Below are 14,032 nucleotides of genomic sequence, written 5' to 3'. Positions count from 1 at the left end.
GAGAGATGTGGGTCATCCTCATTGCATGCACAGTTCACAGCTCCCTAACTTTCCATAGGAACCTTAAGGATTAGATCAAGGAAATAAAGTTTTGTGAATACCCCCAAAGCAGTAGCTCTCAACTCTAGCTATATATTAATATTTTCCAGGAAGCTTGTAAAAAATACCAGTGCCTACCCAGCTGAGTGGGAATCCCTGGGGGCGGAGCTGGTGTGTTTCGTAAAGCTCCCAGGTGACACTTGGTGCAGCCAGAGCTACAGGTCACGCCCTAAGAGCTACTGAAGAGTCAGGGTGTGCGTAGAGCCAAAAGGTCTCAGGCTCTGAAAGCTGAGAAGCCTGATTCCCATCCTGACTCCACTACTCACTAAATCTAAGGTGCTCGACATGGGCTGAAGGGTGCCAGCCTTCAGGTCCTTATCTGGAAAGAGTCAGTGATGGTAACTTCCTGACAGAATAAACCAGCGTATACCTGGCCCCCAATCCAAGTTTATTTTCCTTCCCCTGGTTATTAATGGTTAACAATGGGTTCATGTTTTATCCCTCCTCAAAGGATTTCGCCTTGGACCTTTGTAGCAAGTGACTAGCTTAGATTCCTTTTCTCTCCGTGCTTGGTTTTACCTCTAGAATTCACCACCGTTTGGCAGCTGGGAGGGAAGTACTCACGTGCCTTGCATGCTTTGTGCTCTTCCAGCTGCCACGGAAGTGTCCTTTTCATTTGATGTCGGAAACGGGCCAGTGGAGATTGTGGTGAGGTCACCCTCCCCTCTCAACGATGACCAGTGGCACCGGGTCACCGCGGAAAGGAATGTCAAGCAGGCCAGCCTGCAGGTGGACAGGCTGCCCCAGCAGACCCGCAAGGCCCCAACGGAAGGCCACACCCGCCTGGAGCTCTACAGCCAGCTGTTTGTCGGTGAGTGATGGGACAGCAAGAGTGACTTCTCTGTTGATTGAAACAACTTCTACCTTGGGAAAAAATAAAACTGCCTACGTAGGATTCTGATAGAGATTTTTCCAAAAGTAAGTGTTTTTGCCTCTTGTGGTCTCATCTGAAACAGAATGGAACAAGGAAGAGGACCCAGGAACCCTAAATCTGGTTCTACCCTCCGCTTTCTGTTGTGTTTTCTTTTTGGCCACATTGCACGACACGTGAGATCTTAGCTCCCCGACAAGGGATTGAACCCATGTCTCCTGCGTTGGAAGTGCAGAGTCTTAACCACTGGACCACCAGGGAAGTCCCTACTCTCTGCGTTCTGGAGCCCACAATCCTCATCTACAAAATGAGAGGGTGGGCTAGGACATCTCTGAGGTCTCTGATCTATGCAGTTTTGGGTTCATGGTTTTAGAACTGCATAAATTTCCTTAATGATTTAGAGCACTTGTAAATGTGCAAAAGGAAGGATGGAAGTAGGGGAGGGAGGGAGGGAGGGAGGGAAGAGAAGGAATGGGCTCCCTAAGTTCAGGGTTGCTTGAAATGATAAGTAGAAATCCACTCCTTTCTCTACCTAGCCTCAAGGTTCTAGGCAGAGAAAGACTTAGACTTCTCCTTATGTAACATCTTTCCACAGAGGAAAGAGATCAACACTGAGAAGAAATTGAAACAGAGCAAAAAGTAAAGTATCCTTTGCGAGAAGTGGATCTAGCCCCACATTCCGGTCTTTGCTTATGACATGTCCTAGCTGAACCTAACATTACTTTCAATCAATACTCGTTTCCATGGCTTGTGAGATTTTAACTTTCATCTTCCAGAATACTAATATTTTAGGAAATTAGCTATTTTTCTTCTGTTGAATGAAAAGAAAGCAAGTTTGAAGGACTTGGTGGCTGTCTTGCCACCTTAGACCTCCCCTCTAGGTGTGTGTGGGTTAATTGGTCTCAGACCCAGCAAAAGCAGACATGACCTTCCACCTGGGCTCCACCCACTGGAGGTCAGAGTCCCGATGGTGTCTTTCATAATTATGGCAGGATGTTTTAAGAACATTAGACAGTCACGAAAAGACAGGTAAAATTTGACGTCCACTCCTTTGGTGAAATGTGGGCAAATTGTTAACGTAGTCGGTTACCTTTGGAAGTGAGACTGACTTGATAGCAAGCCACGTCAGCCAGGGGCCATGAAAGTTACAGATTTTGAAGGAAGTACTGACTGCTCCAACCCAACCAGAGCTCAGTCCCTTCCAAATCCTCCCCTCAAGTTATAGTTCTCAAAATTACACATTATTTTTAAGTTACTTTTTTATTGAAGTACAGTTGATTTACAATGTTGTTTTCCTGGTGCACAGCAAAGTGAGTCAGTTATACATATATATATTCTTTTCCATATTCTTTTCCATTATGGTTTATCACAGGATATTGAATATAGTTCCCTGTGCTATACAGAAGGACCTTGTTGTTTATCCATTCTATATATAATAGTTTGCATCTGCTAATCCCAAACTCCCAATCCAACCCTCCCCCACCCCCTGCCCCCTTGACAACCACAAGTCTGTTCTCTATGTCTGTGAGTCTGTTTCTGTTTCATAGATAAGTGCATTTGTGCCATATTTTAGATTCCACATATAAGTGATACCATACAGTATTTGTCTTTCTCTTTCTGACCTACTTTGCTTAGTATGATAATCTCTAGGTCCATCCATGTAGCCACAAATGGCACTATTTCATTCTTTTTTTATGGCTGAGTAATATTCCATGGTATATATATTCCACATCTTCTTTATCCATTCATCTGTTGCTGGACATTTAGGTTGCTTCCCTGTCAAGGCTGTTGTAAATAGTGCTGAACATAGGGGTGCATGTATCTTTTTTTTTGGCTGTGTTGGGTCTTCATTGCTGCACGCAGGCTTTCTCTAGTTGCGGCGAGCAAGGGCTACTCTTCATTGCGGTGTGCAGGCTTCTCATTGTGGTGACTTCTCTTGTTGCAGAGCACGGGCTCTAGGTGCAGGCTTCCGTAGTTGTGGTGCATGGGCTCAGTAGTTGTGGCTCATGGACCCTAGAGCGCAGGCTCAGTAGTTGTGGCACACAGGCTTAGTCGCTCCCCCGCATGTGGGATCTTCCCGGACCAGGGCTCGAACCCATGTCCCCTGCATTGGCGGGCGGATTCGTAACCACTGTGCCACCAGGGAAGTCCTGCATGTATCTTTTTGAATTATAGTTTTGTCCCGATATATGTCCAGGAGTGGGATTGCTGGATTGTTTAGCAACTCTATTTTTAGTCTTTTGAGAAACCTCCATACTGTTCTCCATGGTGGCTGTACCAATTTACATTCCCACCTACAGTGTAGGAGGGTTCCCTTTTCTCCACAGCCTCTACAGCATTTATTTGTAGACTTTTTAATTATTTTTATAAAACATCAGGTCCACTGATTCCTGCCAAAAGCTGTGAACAAATTCCCCTTTATCAACACATCTTACCCAGATCACCTAGGACAAGTTTCCTCCTAAATCCTGTTCTCCCAGGCATGCTGGTTAGATTCTACTTGGTTTTCATTATGACAGGTGACCCTAACTGACCCAATTTCTCACTTTTCTGAGATCTCCCTGGATGCAGAGATCCAATTTTACTTTTATCCCTTTCTGTCTACTGACTGCAGTGGTCTCCAAGAGTCTTAGAGACCAAGTAAAGCTGTAACATGAAAAAGGGTAGGGGGAGGCATTTATTATGGTCTTGGAAAGAATTTTGACTCATGTAAACAAGATGACCTGGGAACAGCTTAATAAAAGAGAAGAGGAGAGGGCTGTGGTCAGAGTCTGACAGAACACTTAAATCTAAGGGAGAGGCAGGAAGAGTAGCATCTCAGGAAGAAGAATGAAGAGGAATGAAAAGAACAAGCAAGGAAAAACCAGGAGACAGGCTGTCACAGGAGGAGAGAGTTTCATGAAACTGCTTATCATTGACAAATAATATCAAGTCCCATGTGTAAAATAGAGCTAAGAAAATGTTCTTTCAATTTAGTAATTATGAAACCACTGTTGACTTTGGAGAGAGAAAAGTTTCAGAACAGTGGGCTGATATGATGAGTCAGCAGCTTCCTTTCACTTGATGAAAAAGAGTAAGTCTCCTGTGCCACTTTCTAATTTCCTGTTACCTGAGATGTGGGCGTGAGGCACATCTCCCGGACACAAGCTATTTGAGACAGTATGAGAAATATTGGTCTGCAATAGAAGTCTACCCCAGGGGAGTTGGGGAGGGGCTTGTTTCCAGAAAACAACAAATTCAACAGCTCTGAAGTCCTGGAGCCAGTTATCCCAAGACTATTCGATAGGGATTCAGGCAACCGGGAAATTGTTCTCAGTTCAGCTCTAATATAACAAGTGTTACCACTTTTCCTCTTTGAGTCTCTTTTTTCATCAAATAAAGGAATTGGATTAGTTGGTCTCCAAACTTTCTTCCAACTTCAGCCATTTAGGATTGTGTGTTTAGAAGTGGTTTGAAAAGTTCTGAGTTGCCAAGTGATTACCCATAACACCATGGGCTTGAATCCCACCTCTGCCACTTAGCATCTGAGGGACCACTGACAAGTTACCTAATATATCTGTCAAGTAGGAATACAGTTCCTATGTCTCAGGAGGAGATGAGCTAGTCCATGCTAAGTGCTCCATGTAGTATCTGGCACAGAGCCAGTACTCATTAAATAGGAGGTATTTCTCTACCTTTTCCTTTACCTTTTATTCCCTTAGCTTTCTTCTTGCTCCATGTAATATTCACCCTCTCCTACAGAACTCACTTCCCTACAGAACTCACTTCTAACTGGCTTGTTTTCTCCTTCCCAAAATACTGACCTGAAGTGGGATCACTTCACCCCACCAGCCCTGAAGGAAAGGTCACGTGCTACATGGCCCTCGACATCCAAGTCACTCCACAGTCACTCCACACACCTGCCATGGTGGCCACAGAGCAGCAAGCGAGGGCCCAGGAATTTTCTCACCAAGAAAGGAAGTGAGCATCCCTCTGAAAACACCACCCAGCATCCCTTTTTACAGCGGAGACTTGGGGCAGAGCTGCCCGAGAGCTCCATCCGGGTTCTAGAGAAGGAAGGGCTTAAAAGCTCAACCTAGAGCTAAAAGACGTTCTTGGCTTTGGACTCTACAGAAGGCCACCCTCTGCCTGCTGCCTACGTTAGCAAGGCCAGCATCCTGTCTCCTCTTCCAAAGTCACTGAAAAACAGAGGATACAGTTCTCTTCCCTCTACATGTAAAATATAATTAGAAGGTAGAGCCTCCTTTCCATTGGATAGTCCCCCGCCACGAAGTGGGAGGAGATAAGGCTCCATCCTTCAATAACACTTTATCTACCCAACAACTGGGCTGGGGGAGCAGTAGAGTCTCCATGGCATAAACGAAGAAACTGTGACTCAGAGAGCCTAAGTAAACTGCCTGATGCCATACAACTACATGGAGTGATGAATGTGAGATTCAGACTTGAATTTGTCTGGCTCCAAAATCTCTGTTCCTTCTATGACAGTAAAACAAAGGAGAAGAAGAGCAAGAGAGCCATGTGGCTGACAGGGTCTTAGTGCCCCGGCCTAGTGTCAGGCCTGAGCCTCTGAGGTGGGAGAGACGAGTTCAGGACATTGGGCCACCAGAGACCACCCGGCCCCATGTAATATCAGTCGGCAAGAGCTCTCCCAGAGATCTCTGTCTCGACGCTAAGACCCAGCTCCTCTCAACAGCCAGCAAGCTCCAGTGCTGAACACCCCATGGCAAGCAACTAACAAGACAGGAACAAAACCCCACCCATTAGCAGAGAGGCTGCCTAAAATCATAGTGAGTTCACAGACACCCCAAAACACACCAACGGACGTGGCCCTGCCAACCAGAAAGACAAGATCCAGCCACACCCACCAGAACAAAGGCACCAGTCCCCTCTACCAGAAAGCCTACACAAGCCCCTGAACCAACCTTACCGACTGGCGGCAGACACCAAAAACAAGGGGAACTATGAACCTGTAGCCTGTGAAAAGGAGACCCCCAAAAGAGTAAGTTAAACAAAATGAGAAGACAGAGAAATATGCAGCAGATGAAGGAGCAAGGAAAAAACCCACCAGACCAAATAAATGAAGAGGGAATAGGCAACCTACCTGAAAAAGAATTCAGAATAATGAGAGTAAAGATGATGCAAAATCTTGGAAATAGAATGGAGAAAATACAAGAAACGTTTAACAAGGACCTAGAAGAACTAAAGAGAAAATAAACAATGATGAACAACCCAATAAATGAAATTATAAATTCTCTAGAAGGAATCAATAGCAGAATAACTGAGGCAGAAGAACAGATAAGAACCTGGAAGATAAAATAGTGGAAATAACTACCACAAAGCAGAATAAAGAAAAAAGAATGAAAAGCATTGAGGACAGTCCCAGAGACCTCTGGGACAACATTAAATGCACCAACATTCGAATTATAGGTGTCCCAGAAGAAGAAGAGAAAAAGAAAGGGTCTGAGAAAATATTTGAAGAGATGATAGTTGAAAATTTCCCTAATATGGGAAAGGAAATAGTCAATCAAGTCCAGGAAGCACAGAGAGTCCCATACAGGATAAATCCAAGGAGAAACACGCCAAGACACATATTAATCAAACTATCAAAAAATAAATACAAAGAAAAAATATTAAAAGCAGCAAGGGAAAAGTGACAAATAACATACAAGGGAATCCCCATAAGGTTAACAGCTGATCTTGTAGCAGAAGCTCTACAAGCCAGAAGGCAGTGGTAGGACATATTTAAAGTGATGAGAGGGAAAAACCTACAACCAAAATTACTCTACCCAGCAAGGATCTCATTCAGATTCGACGGAGAAATCAAAATCTTTACAGACAAGCAAAAGCGAAGAGAATTCAGCACCACCAAACCAGCTTTACAACAAATGCTAAAGGAACTTCTACAGGTAGGAAACACAAGAGAAGGAAAAGACCTACAATAACAAACTGAAAACAATTAAGAAAATGGTAATAGGAATATACATATCGATAATTACCTTAAATGTAAATGGATTAAATGCCCCAACCAAAAGACATAGACTGGCTGAATGGATACAAAAACAAGACCCATATATATGCTGTCTACAAGAGACCCACTTCAGACCTAGGGACACATACAGACTGAAAGTGAGGGGATGGAAAGAGATATTCCATGCAAATAGAAATCAAAAGAAAGCTGGAGTAGCAATTCTCATATCTGACAAAAGAGACTTTAAAATAAAGACTATTACAAGAGACAAAGAAGGACACTACATAATGACCAAGGGATCAATCCAAGAAGATACAACAATTGTAAATATTTATGTACCCAACATAGGAGCATCTCAATACATAAGGCAAATGCTAACAGCCATAAAAGGGGAAATCGACAGTAACACAATCATAGTAGGGGACTTTAACACCCCACTTTCACCAATGGACAGATCATCCAAAATGAAAATAACGAAACACAAGCTTTAAATGACACATTAAACAATATGGACTTAGTTGATATTTATAGGACATTCCATCCAAAAACAACAGAATACACTTTATTCTCAAGTGCTCATGGAACATTCTCCAGAATAGACCATATCTTGGGACACAAATCAAGCCTTGGTAAATTTAAGAAAATTGAAATCCTATCAAGTATATTTTCTGACCACAATGTTATGAGACTAGATATCAATTATGGAAAAAAAACTGTAAAAAATACAAACACATGGAGGCTAGACAATACAGTACTAAATAACCAAGAGATCACTGAAGAAATCAAAGAGGAAATCAAAAAATACCTAGAAACCAATGACAATGAAAACTTGATGACCCAAAACCTATAGGATGCAGCAAAAGCAGTTCTAAGAGGGAAGTTTATAGCAATACAATCCTATCTCAAGAAACAAGAAACATCTCAAATAAACAACCTAACCTTACACCTAAAGCAATTAGAGAAAGAAGAACAAAAAACCCCCAAAGTTAGCAGAAGGAAGGAAATCATAAAGATCAGATCAGAAATAAATGAAATAGAAACAAAGAAAACAGTAGCAAAGATCAATAAAACTAAAAGCCGGTTATTTGAGAAGATAAACAAAATTGATAAACCATTAGCCAGACTCATCAAGAAAAAAAGGGAAAAGACTCAAATCAGTTAGAATTAGAAATGAAAAAGGAGAAGTAACTGACACTGCAGAAATACAAAGGATCATGAGAGATTACTATAAGCAATTCTATGCCAATAAAATGGACAACCTGGAAGAAATGGACAAATTCTTAGAAAAGCACAACCTTCCGAGACTGAACCAGGAAAAAATAGAAAATATGAAAGACCAATCACAAGCACTGAAATTGAAACTTATTAAAAATCCTCCAACAAACAAAAGCCCAGGACCAGATGGGTAACAGGCGAATTCTATCAAATATTTAGAGAAGAGCTAACACCTATCCTTCTCAAACTCTTCCAAAATATAGCAGAGGGAGGAACACTCCCAAACTCATTCTGAGGCCACCATCACCCTGATACCAAAGCCAGACAAAGATATCACAAAAAAGGAAAACTACAGGCCAATATGATGAACATAGATGCAAAAATGCTTAACAAAATACTAGCAAACAGAATCCAACAGTACATTAAAAGGATCATACACCATGATCAAGTACGGTTTATCCCAGGAATGCAAGGATTCTTCAATATATGCAAATCAATCAATGTGATATGCCATATTAACAAAATGAAGGATAAAAATCATACTATCAACTCAATAGATGCAGATAAAGCTTTCAACAAAATTCCACACCAAATTATAATAAAAACCCACCAGAAAGTAGGCACAGAGGGAACTTAGCTCAACATTATAAAGCCCATATATGACAAACCCACAGCCAACATCATTCTCAATGGTGAAAAACTGAAACCATTTCCTCTAAGATCAGGAACAAGACAAGGTGGCCCACTCTCACCACTGTTATTTAACATAGTTTTGGAAGTTTTAGACACAGCAATCAGAGAAGAAAAAGAAATTAAAGAAATCCAAATCAGAAGAGAAAAAGTAAAACTGTCACTGTTTGCAGATGCCATGATACTATACATAGAGAATCCTAAAGATTCTACCAGAAAACTACTAGAGCTAATCAATGAATTTGGTAAAGTAGCAGGATACAAAATTAAGGCACAAAAATCTCTTGCATTCCTATACACAAATGATGAAAAATCTGAAAGGGAAATTAAGGAAACACTCCCATTTACCATTGCAGCAAAAAGAATAAAATATCTAGGGATAAACCTACCTAAGGAGACAAAACACCTGTATGCAGAAAACTGTAAGACACTGATGAAAGAAATTAAAGATGCTACAAACAGTTGGAGAAGTATACCATGTTCTTGGATTGGAGGAATCAACATTGTGAAAATGACTCTATTACCCAAAGCAATCTGCAGATTCAATGCAATCCCTTTCAAACTACCAATGGCATTTTTCACAGAACTAGAAGAAAAAATTTCACAATTTGTATGGAAACACAAAAGACCCTGAATAGCCTAAGCAGTCTTGAGAACGAAAAATGGAGCTGGAGGAATCAGGCTCCCAGACTTCAGAATATACTACAAAGCTACAGTAATCAAGACAGTATGGTACTGGCACAAAAACAGAAGTAAAGATCAGTGGAACAGGATAGAAATCCCAGAGATAAACTCACACACATATGGTCACCTTATTTTTGATAAAGGAGGCAAGAATATAGAATGGAGGAATGACAGCCTCTTCAGTAAGTGTTGCTGGGGAAAACTGGGCAGCTACATGTAAAAGAATGAAATTAGAACACTCCCTAACACCATCCACTAAAATAAACTCAAAATAGATTAAAGACCTAAATATAAGGCCAGACACCATAAAACTCTTAGAGGAAAACATAGGCAGAACACTCTATGACATAAATCACAGCAAGATCCTTTTTGACCCACATCCTAGAGAAATGGAAATAAAAACAAAAATAAACAAATGGGACCTAATGAAACTTAAAATCTTTGGCACAGGAAAGGAAACCATAAACAAGACGAAAAGACAACCCTCAGAAAATACTTGCAAACGAAGCAACTGACAAAGGATTAATCTCCGAAATATACAAGCAGCTCATGCAGCTCAATATCAAAAAAACAAACACCCTAATCCCAAAATGGGTAGAAGACCTAAATAGACATTTCTCCAAAGAAGATATACAGATTGCCAACAAACACATGAAAGGATGCTCAACATCACTAATCATTAGAGAAATGCAAATCAAAACTACAATGAGGTATCACCTCACACTAGTCAGAATGGCCATCATCAAAAAATCTACAAACAATAAATGCTGGAGAAGGTGTGGAGAAAAGGGAACCCTCTTGCACTGTTGGTAGGAATGCAGGCACTATGGAGAACAGTATGGAGTTTCCTTAAAAAACTAAGAATAGAACTACCATATGACCCAGCAATCCCACTACAGGGCATACAGCCTGAGAAAACCATAATTCAAAAAGAGTCATGTACCACAATGTTCATTGCAGCATTATTTATGATAGCCAGGACATGGAAGCAACCGAAGTGTCCATCAACAGATGAATGGATAAAGAAGTTGTGGCACATATATACAGCGGAATATTACTCAGCCATAGAAAGAAACGCAATTGAGTTATTTGTGGTGAATTGGATGGACCTGGAGTCTGTCATACAGAGTGAAGTAAGCCAGAAAGAGAAAAACAAATACCATATGCTAACACATATATATGGAACCTAAATATATATCTATATATTTATATATATGGTTATGAAGAACCTAGGGGCAGGACAGGAATAAAGACACAGACGCAGAGAATGGACTTGAGGACACAGGGAGGGGGAAGGGGATGCTGAGAAGAAGTGAGAGAGTGGTGTGGACATATATACACTAGCAAATGTAAAATGGATAGCTAGTGGGAAGCAGCCGCATAGCACAGGGAGATCAGCTCGGTGCTTTGTAACCACCTAGATGGGTGGGATAGGGAGGGTGAGAGGGAGATGCAAGAGAGAGGAGATATGGGGATATATGTATACGTATAGCTGATTCACTTTGTTATACAGCAGAAACTAACAACACTGTAAAGCAATTCTACTCCAATAAAGATGTGTGTGTATATATATATAATTAGAAGGTGTCATGAAAAGAGGGCTAACACAGGTCTTTTGTAAGTTACGAGAATCCAGCTATGATTCTGGTTTAGTCAAAAAGTAACAATTCATTTAAATTTTAAAATGAAAACTGACCTGGGAAGAAACAGCAGTTGCTGGTATTTGTCTGAAAAGCACTGGAGGCTTTCTCATGCCTCATGTCTTTGCTCCAACATGAGCAAATAGCCTTAGATGAGCTCCCGGGATGGCCTGGCAGAGGTATGTGAACCACACCGTGGTCTGCAGCCTCAGCAGCCCAAGTGCTGAGACCTGCATCCTCCGTGGAAGCCACGGGCCCGATTTCTCTCGCCGGGTGGAGAAGAGCAGACACGCTCAAGGGCATGACTCAGCACGAGCAGCAGCAGGGTGCGTTGAGCCGGGGCCCTCTTTGGCACAGAGACATGCCAGCGAGTTCGGAGTCCTAGCCGCCGAAGCAGCAGCGGCCGGGCTGGCGGGAAGCAGAGGTCTGGGGGGCCTCAACCTGCAGGCCGGCGGCCGGCCCAGGGCAGGGGCAGCATGAGCCACTGGGGAGAGGTGAGCGGGCTTGTCAGGGCGGGGGGCTAGTGCAGGGGTTTACGTGCAGCAAAATCAACACAGGCCAGAGTGTGTCAGTGCGTTCAGCAGTAGTTTAAGGAGGAGGCCAGCGTTTCCAGAGGGCTGGAGGCTGCTTCGGGAAGCTTCAGGGGGAAGTCAAGCTCCTCAGTGGCTCTTTGAGCAAGAAGGTTAGGTCCCCTTAACTATGACAGATGTCCAGGCTCAGCTCACTTGGCCCTGAACTCTTCTGAAATCTCTCTGGAAGTTCAAGGAGGCCAACCCTTCTGTGCAAGATGTCACCCAGCAGAGGCTTAGATACTCATCCTCACTCCTTCAGGATCCTCTGTGCTGCCCGGGAGTTCCGGTCGGAGATTCCATGGGGAAAGTGCTGTCTTCAGGAGGGCTCGTGGGAGCAGGGAGCCTGCAGCGTTTCTTCCTGTGCCAAACAGTTTGTCTATCAGGAAAATATCCTCCTGTGTGGCAACCTGAGTTTATGGCAGAGTTGAGGTTTGTTAGATGGACTCATAAGCGAATGGGGACTAGAGCGCTATGACCATGCTCTAGGCTACGCTTGGCGAGCAGCCCCAGACAGCTGCCCACCTCCCCAGACTCGATGGTGTAGCTCGTTTAGTCAGCTGCCCCTCACACCCTCAGTATTCCAGACTCATGAGTGGATAATCCCATGGCCATCTGAAATGCCAGGTCCTGGAGGGAGTAAAGAGAAAATGGACCTTTGTAGGCAAGGGAGAAAACTGGGATTCACGTCATGAAGTGCACTCCAATCCGTGCATGAATAAAATGGCTCTTTCTGGTATCTGAAAAGTTTAAGATAAAAAATATACAATTTGAATTGCAGGAATTAAAACACAGGAAATCTGTTGTTCTTTCCCATTTCCCGCAAACCTGAGTCAATAGCAACATACGTGCTGGCTGAGATGTCCTGGTGACACTTCAAGGCCACGCGCTTCATGTGCTCTATTTACCTCGTTTAATCCACACGAGAACCTTGTAAAGTATGTAGTTACTGATTCCCGTTTTCTTTTCACAGTGAAGAAACTAAAGCTAAAGATTAGTTAACAGCCCAAGGTCAGGCAGCTAGTAAGAGACAAGAGGTGGGATTTGATCCCAGTCTGATTCCAGAGACTTAACCATTTGTCTTGTCCAAACAAAACTTGCACCAAAGTTAAACAAGAAAGGAAGACTTCATTCAAGGCTACTGCAGGAGGGGAGAGAGGCCAGAGCTTGGGGTGAGCTCAGCTCTGCTGAAGGAAAGGGCAAGAAAAATTTTTGTCCCTTTTATAACTTGGAGCAAGTTGCCTGCCCTGAGGAAGTTAGGCTCCTACCCTCCCCAGAACTGGGGTGTAGAGGCAGCAGCTCCCTGAATGTTTATGTTCCAAAAAGATGCCCCCAGGTCCTTGAGAAAGGCATTCCAGTTTTACAGCTGGAAAAAGGCCATTTTACAACTGGCAAAAGGCTTTTTAAAAGATAAATATCTCAAAGGAGCAGAGAAAGAATTTAAGGAAATGCTTTAAGAATAGGGGAGTCAAGGATCTAGGGTCAGAAGAAACCTGTCAAAATTTGCTCAGTCCGAGGGGAACGTTAAGGCTGTCTTGGTCCTTATACCAGGGTCCCTCGTCTGGGGGGCTACTGTGACCCACCAGGTATTTGGAAAAGTGTGATGGCTTTGGAGCACTACCTTCAGCTCCAGCCACAGGCAGAGCTGCCCACAATGCAGAGGAGAATCCATCCCCACAAAGTCTTGCACCCCCAGATGGCAGCCACGCCCCATGCAGCGCTGCTCTCAGTTGTGGAGCCTGCAGTAGGAGACGATGAGATCAGGCCGGTCCTGGGTCAGCCCCAGCAGGCTTTCTGTGGATTACCAGTCACGTTGGCAAATTTCAAGGCAGGCAGGCCCTCACTGTCTGACACGAACACAAACGGCTTGGATTAACAAGAGAATTTTATGCAGAAGTACTTGTGGCAGGGAACAAACGAGACGCCTTACTTAAGAGTTTCTCTGGTACAGAGATAAGCTGTTTTTCTTTTTAGCTCATTTGGTAAACCCTTTACAAAAGTTGTCAAAGTCAACACGGGACTCTCTAGAGCTGTGTCTAGAGCGCGACCCTCTGGCTTCTCTCCGTGCTCTCAGCAGCAGCCCACGTGCCCTCCTTCTTGAAACACTCTCTTCTCTTGGATTCCATGGCGTGTGCTTGCCCGCTTTCCCTCACCTCACTGGCCATGACTGGAGTCTCTCCTGTGAGTTCTCTTCCTCTCCGTGACCACTAAATGTTGGAGCATCAGACACAGAGCCTTCCCCTCTTCTCCAGCCATGCGTTTCCCTGGGTGATCTCATCCAGTCCAACGGCTCCCT

The 14,032-nt window shown here is 43.3% G+C and overlaps 1 protein-coding gene across 1 annotated transcript in view; it reads left to right on the top strand.

The window, feature by feature from the left end:
* Positions 1-14,032, top strand: part of CNTNAP2 (contactin associated protein 2) — a 1,428,051-nt gene that overhangs the window by 1,192,891 nt on the left and 221,128 nt on the right. The window contains exon 17 of the mRNA XM_060157549.1: positions 692-910. Within this exon, the coding sequence (XP_060013532.1) occupies positions 692-910 (219 nt within the window). The remainder of the gene's footprint in view (positions 1-691; positions 911-14,032) is intronic.

Source organism: Lagenorhynchus albirostris, chromosome 8 (assembly GCF_949774975.1).
Source record: "Lagenorhynchus albirostris chromosome 8, mLagAlb1.1, whole genome shotgun sequence".
Classification (NCBI taxonomy): domain Eukaryota; kingdom Metazoa; phylum Chordata; class Mammalia; order Artiodactyla; family Delphinidae; genus Lagenorhynchus; species Lagenorhynchus albirostris.
Note: the sequence above shows the minus strand (reverse complement) of the source record. Positions and strands in the feature narration are given on the sequence as shown.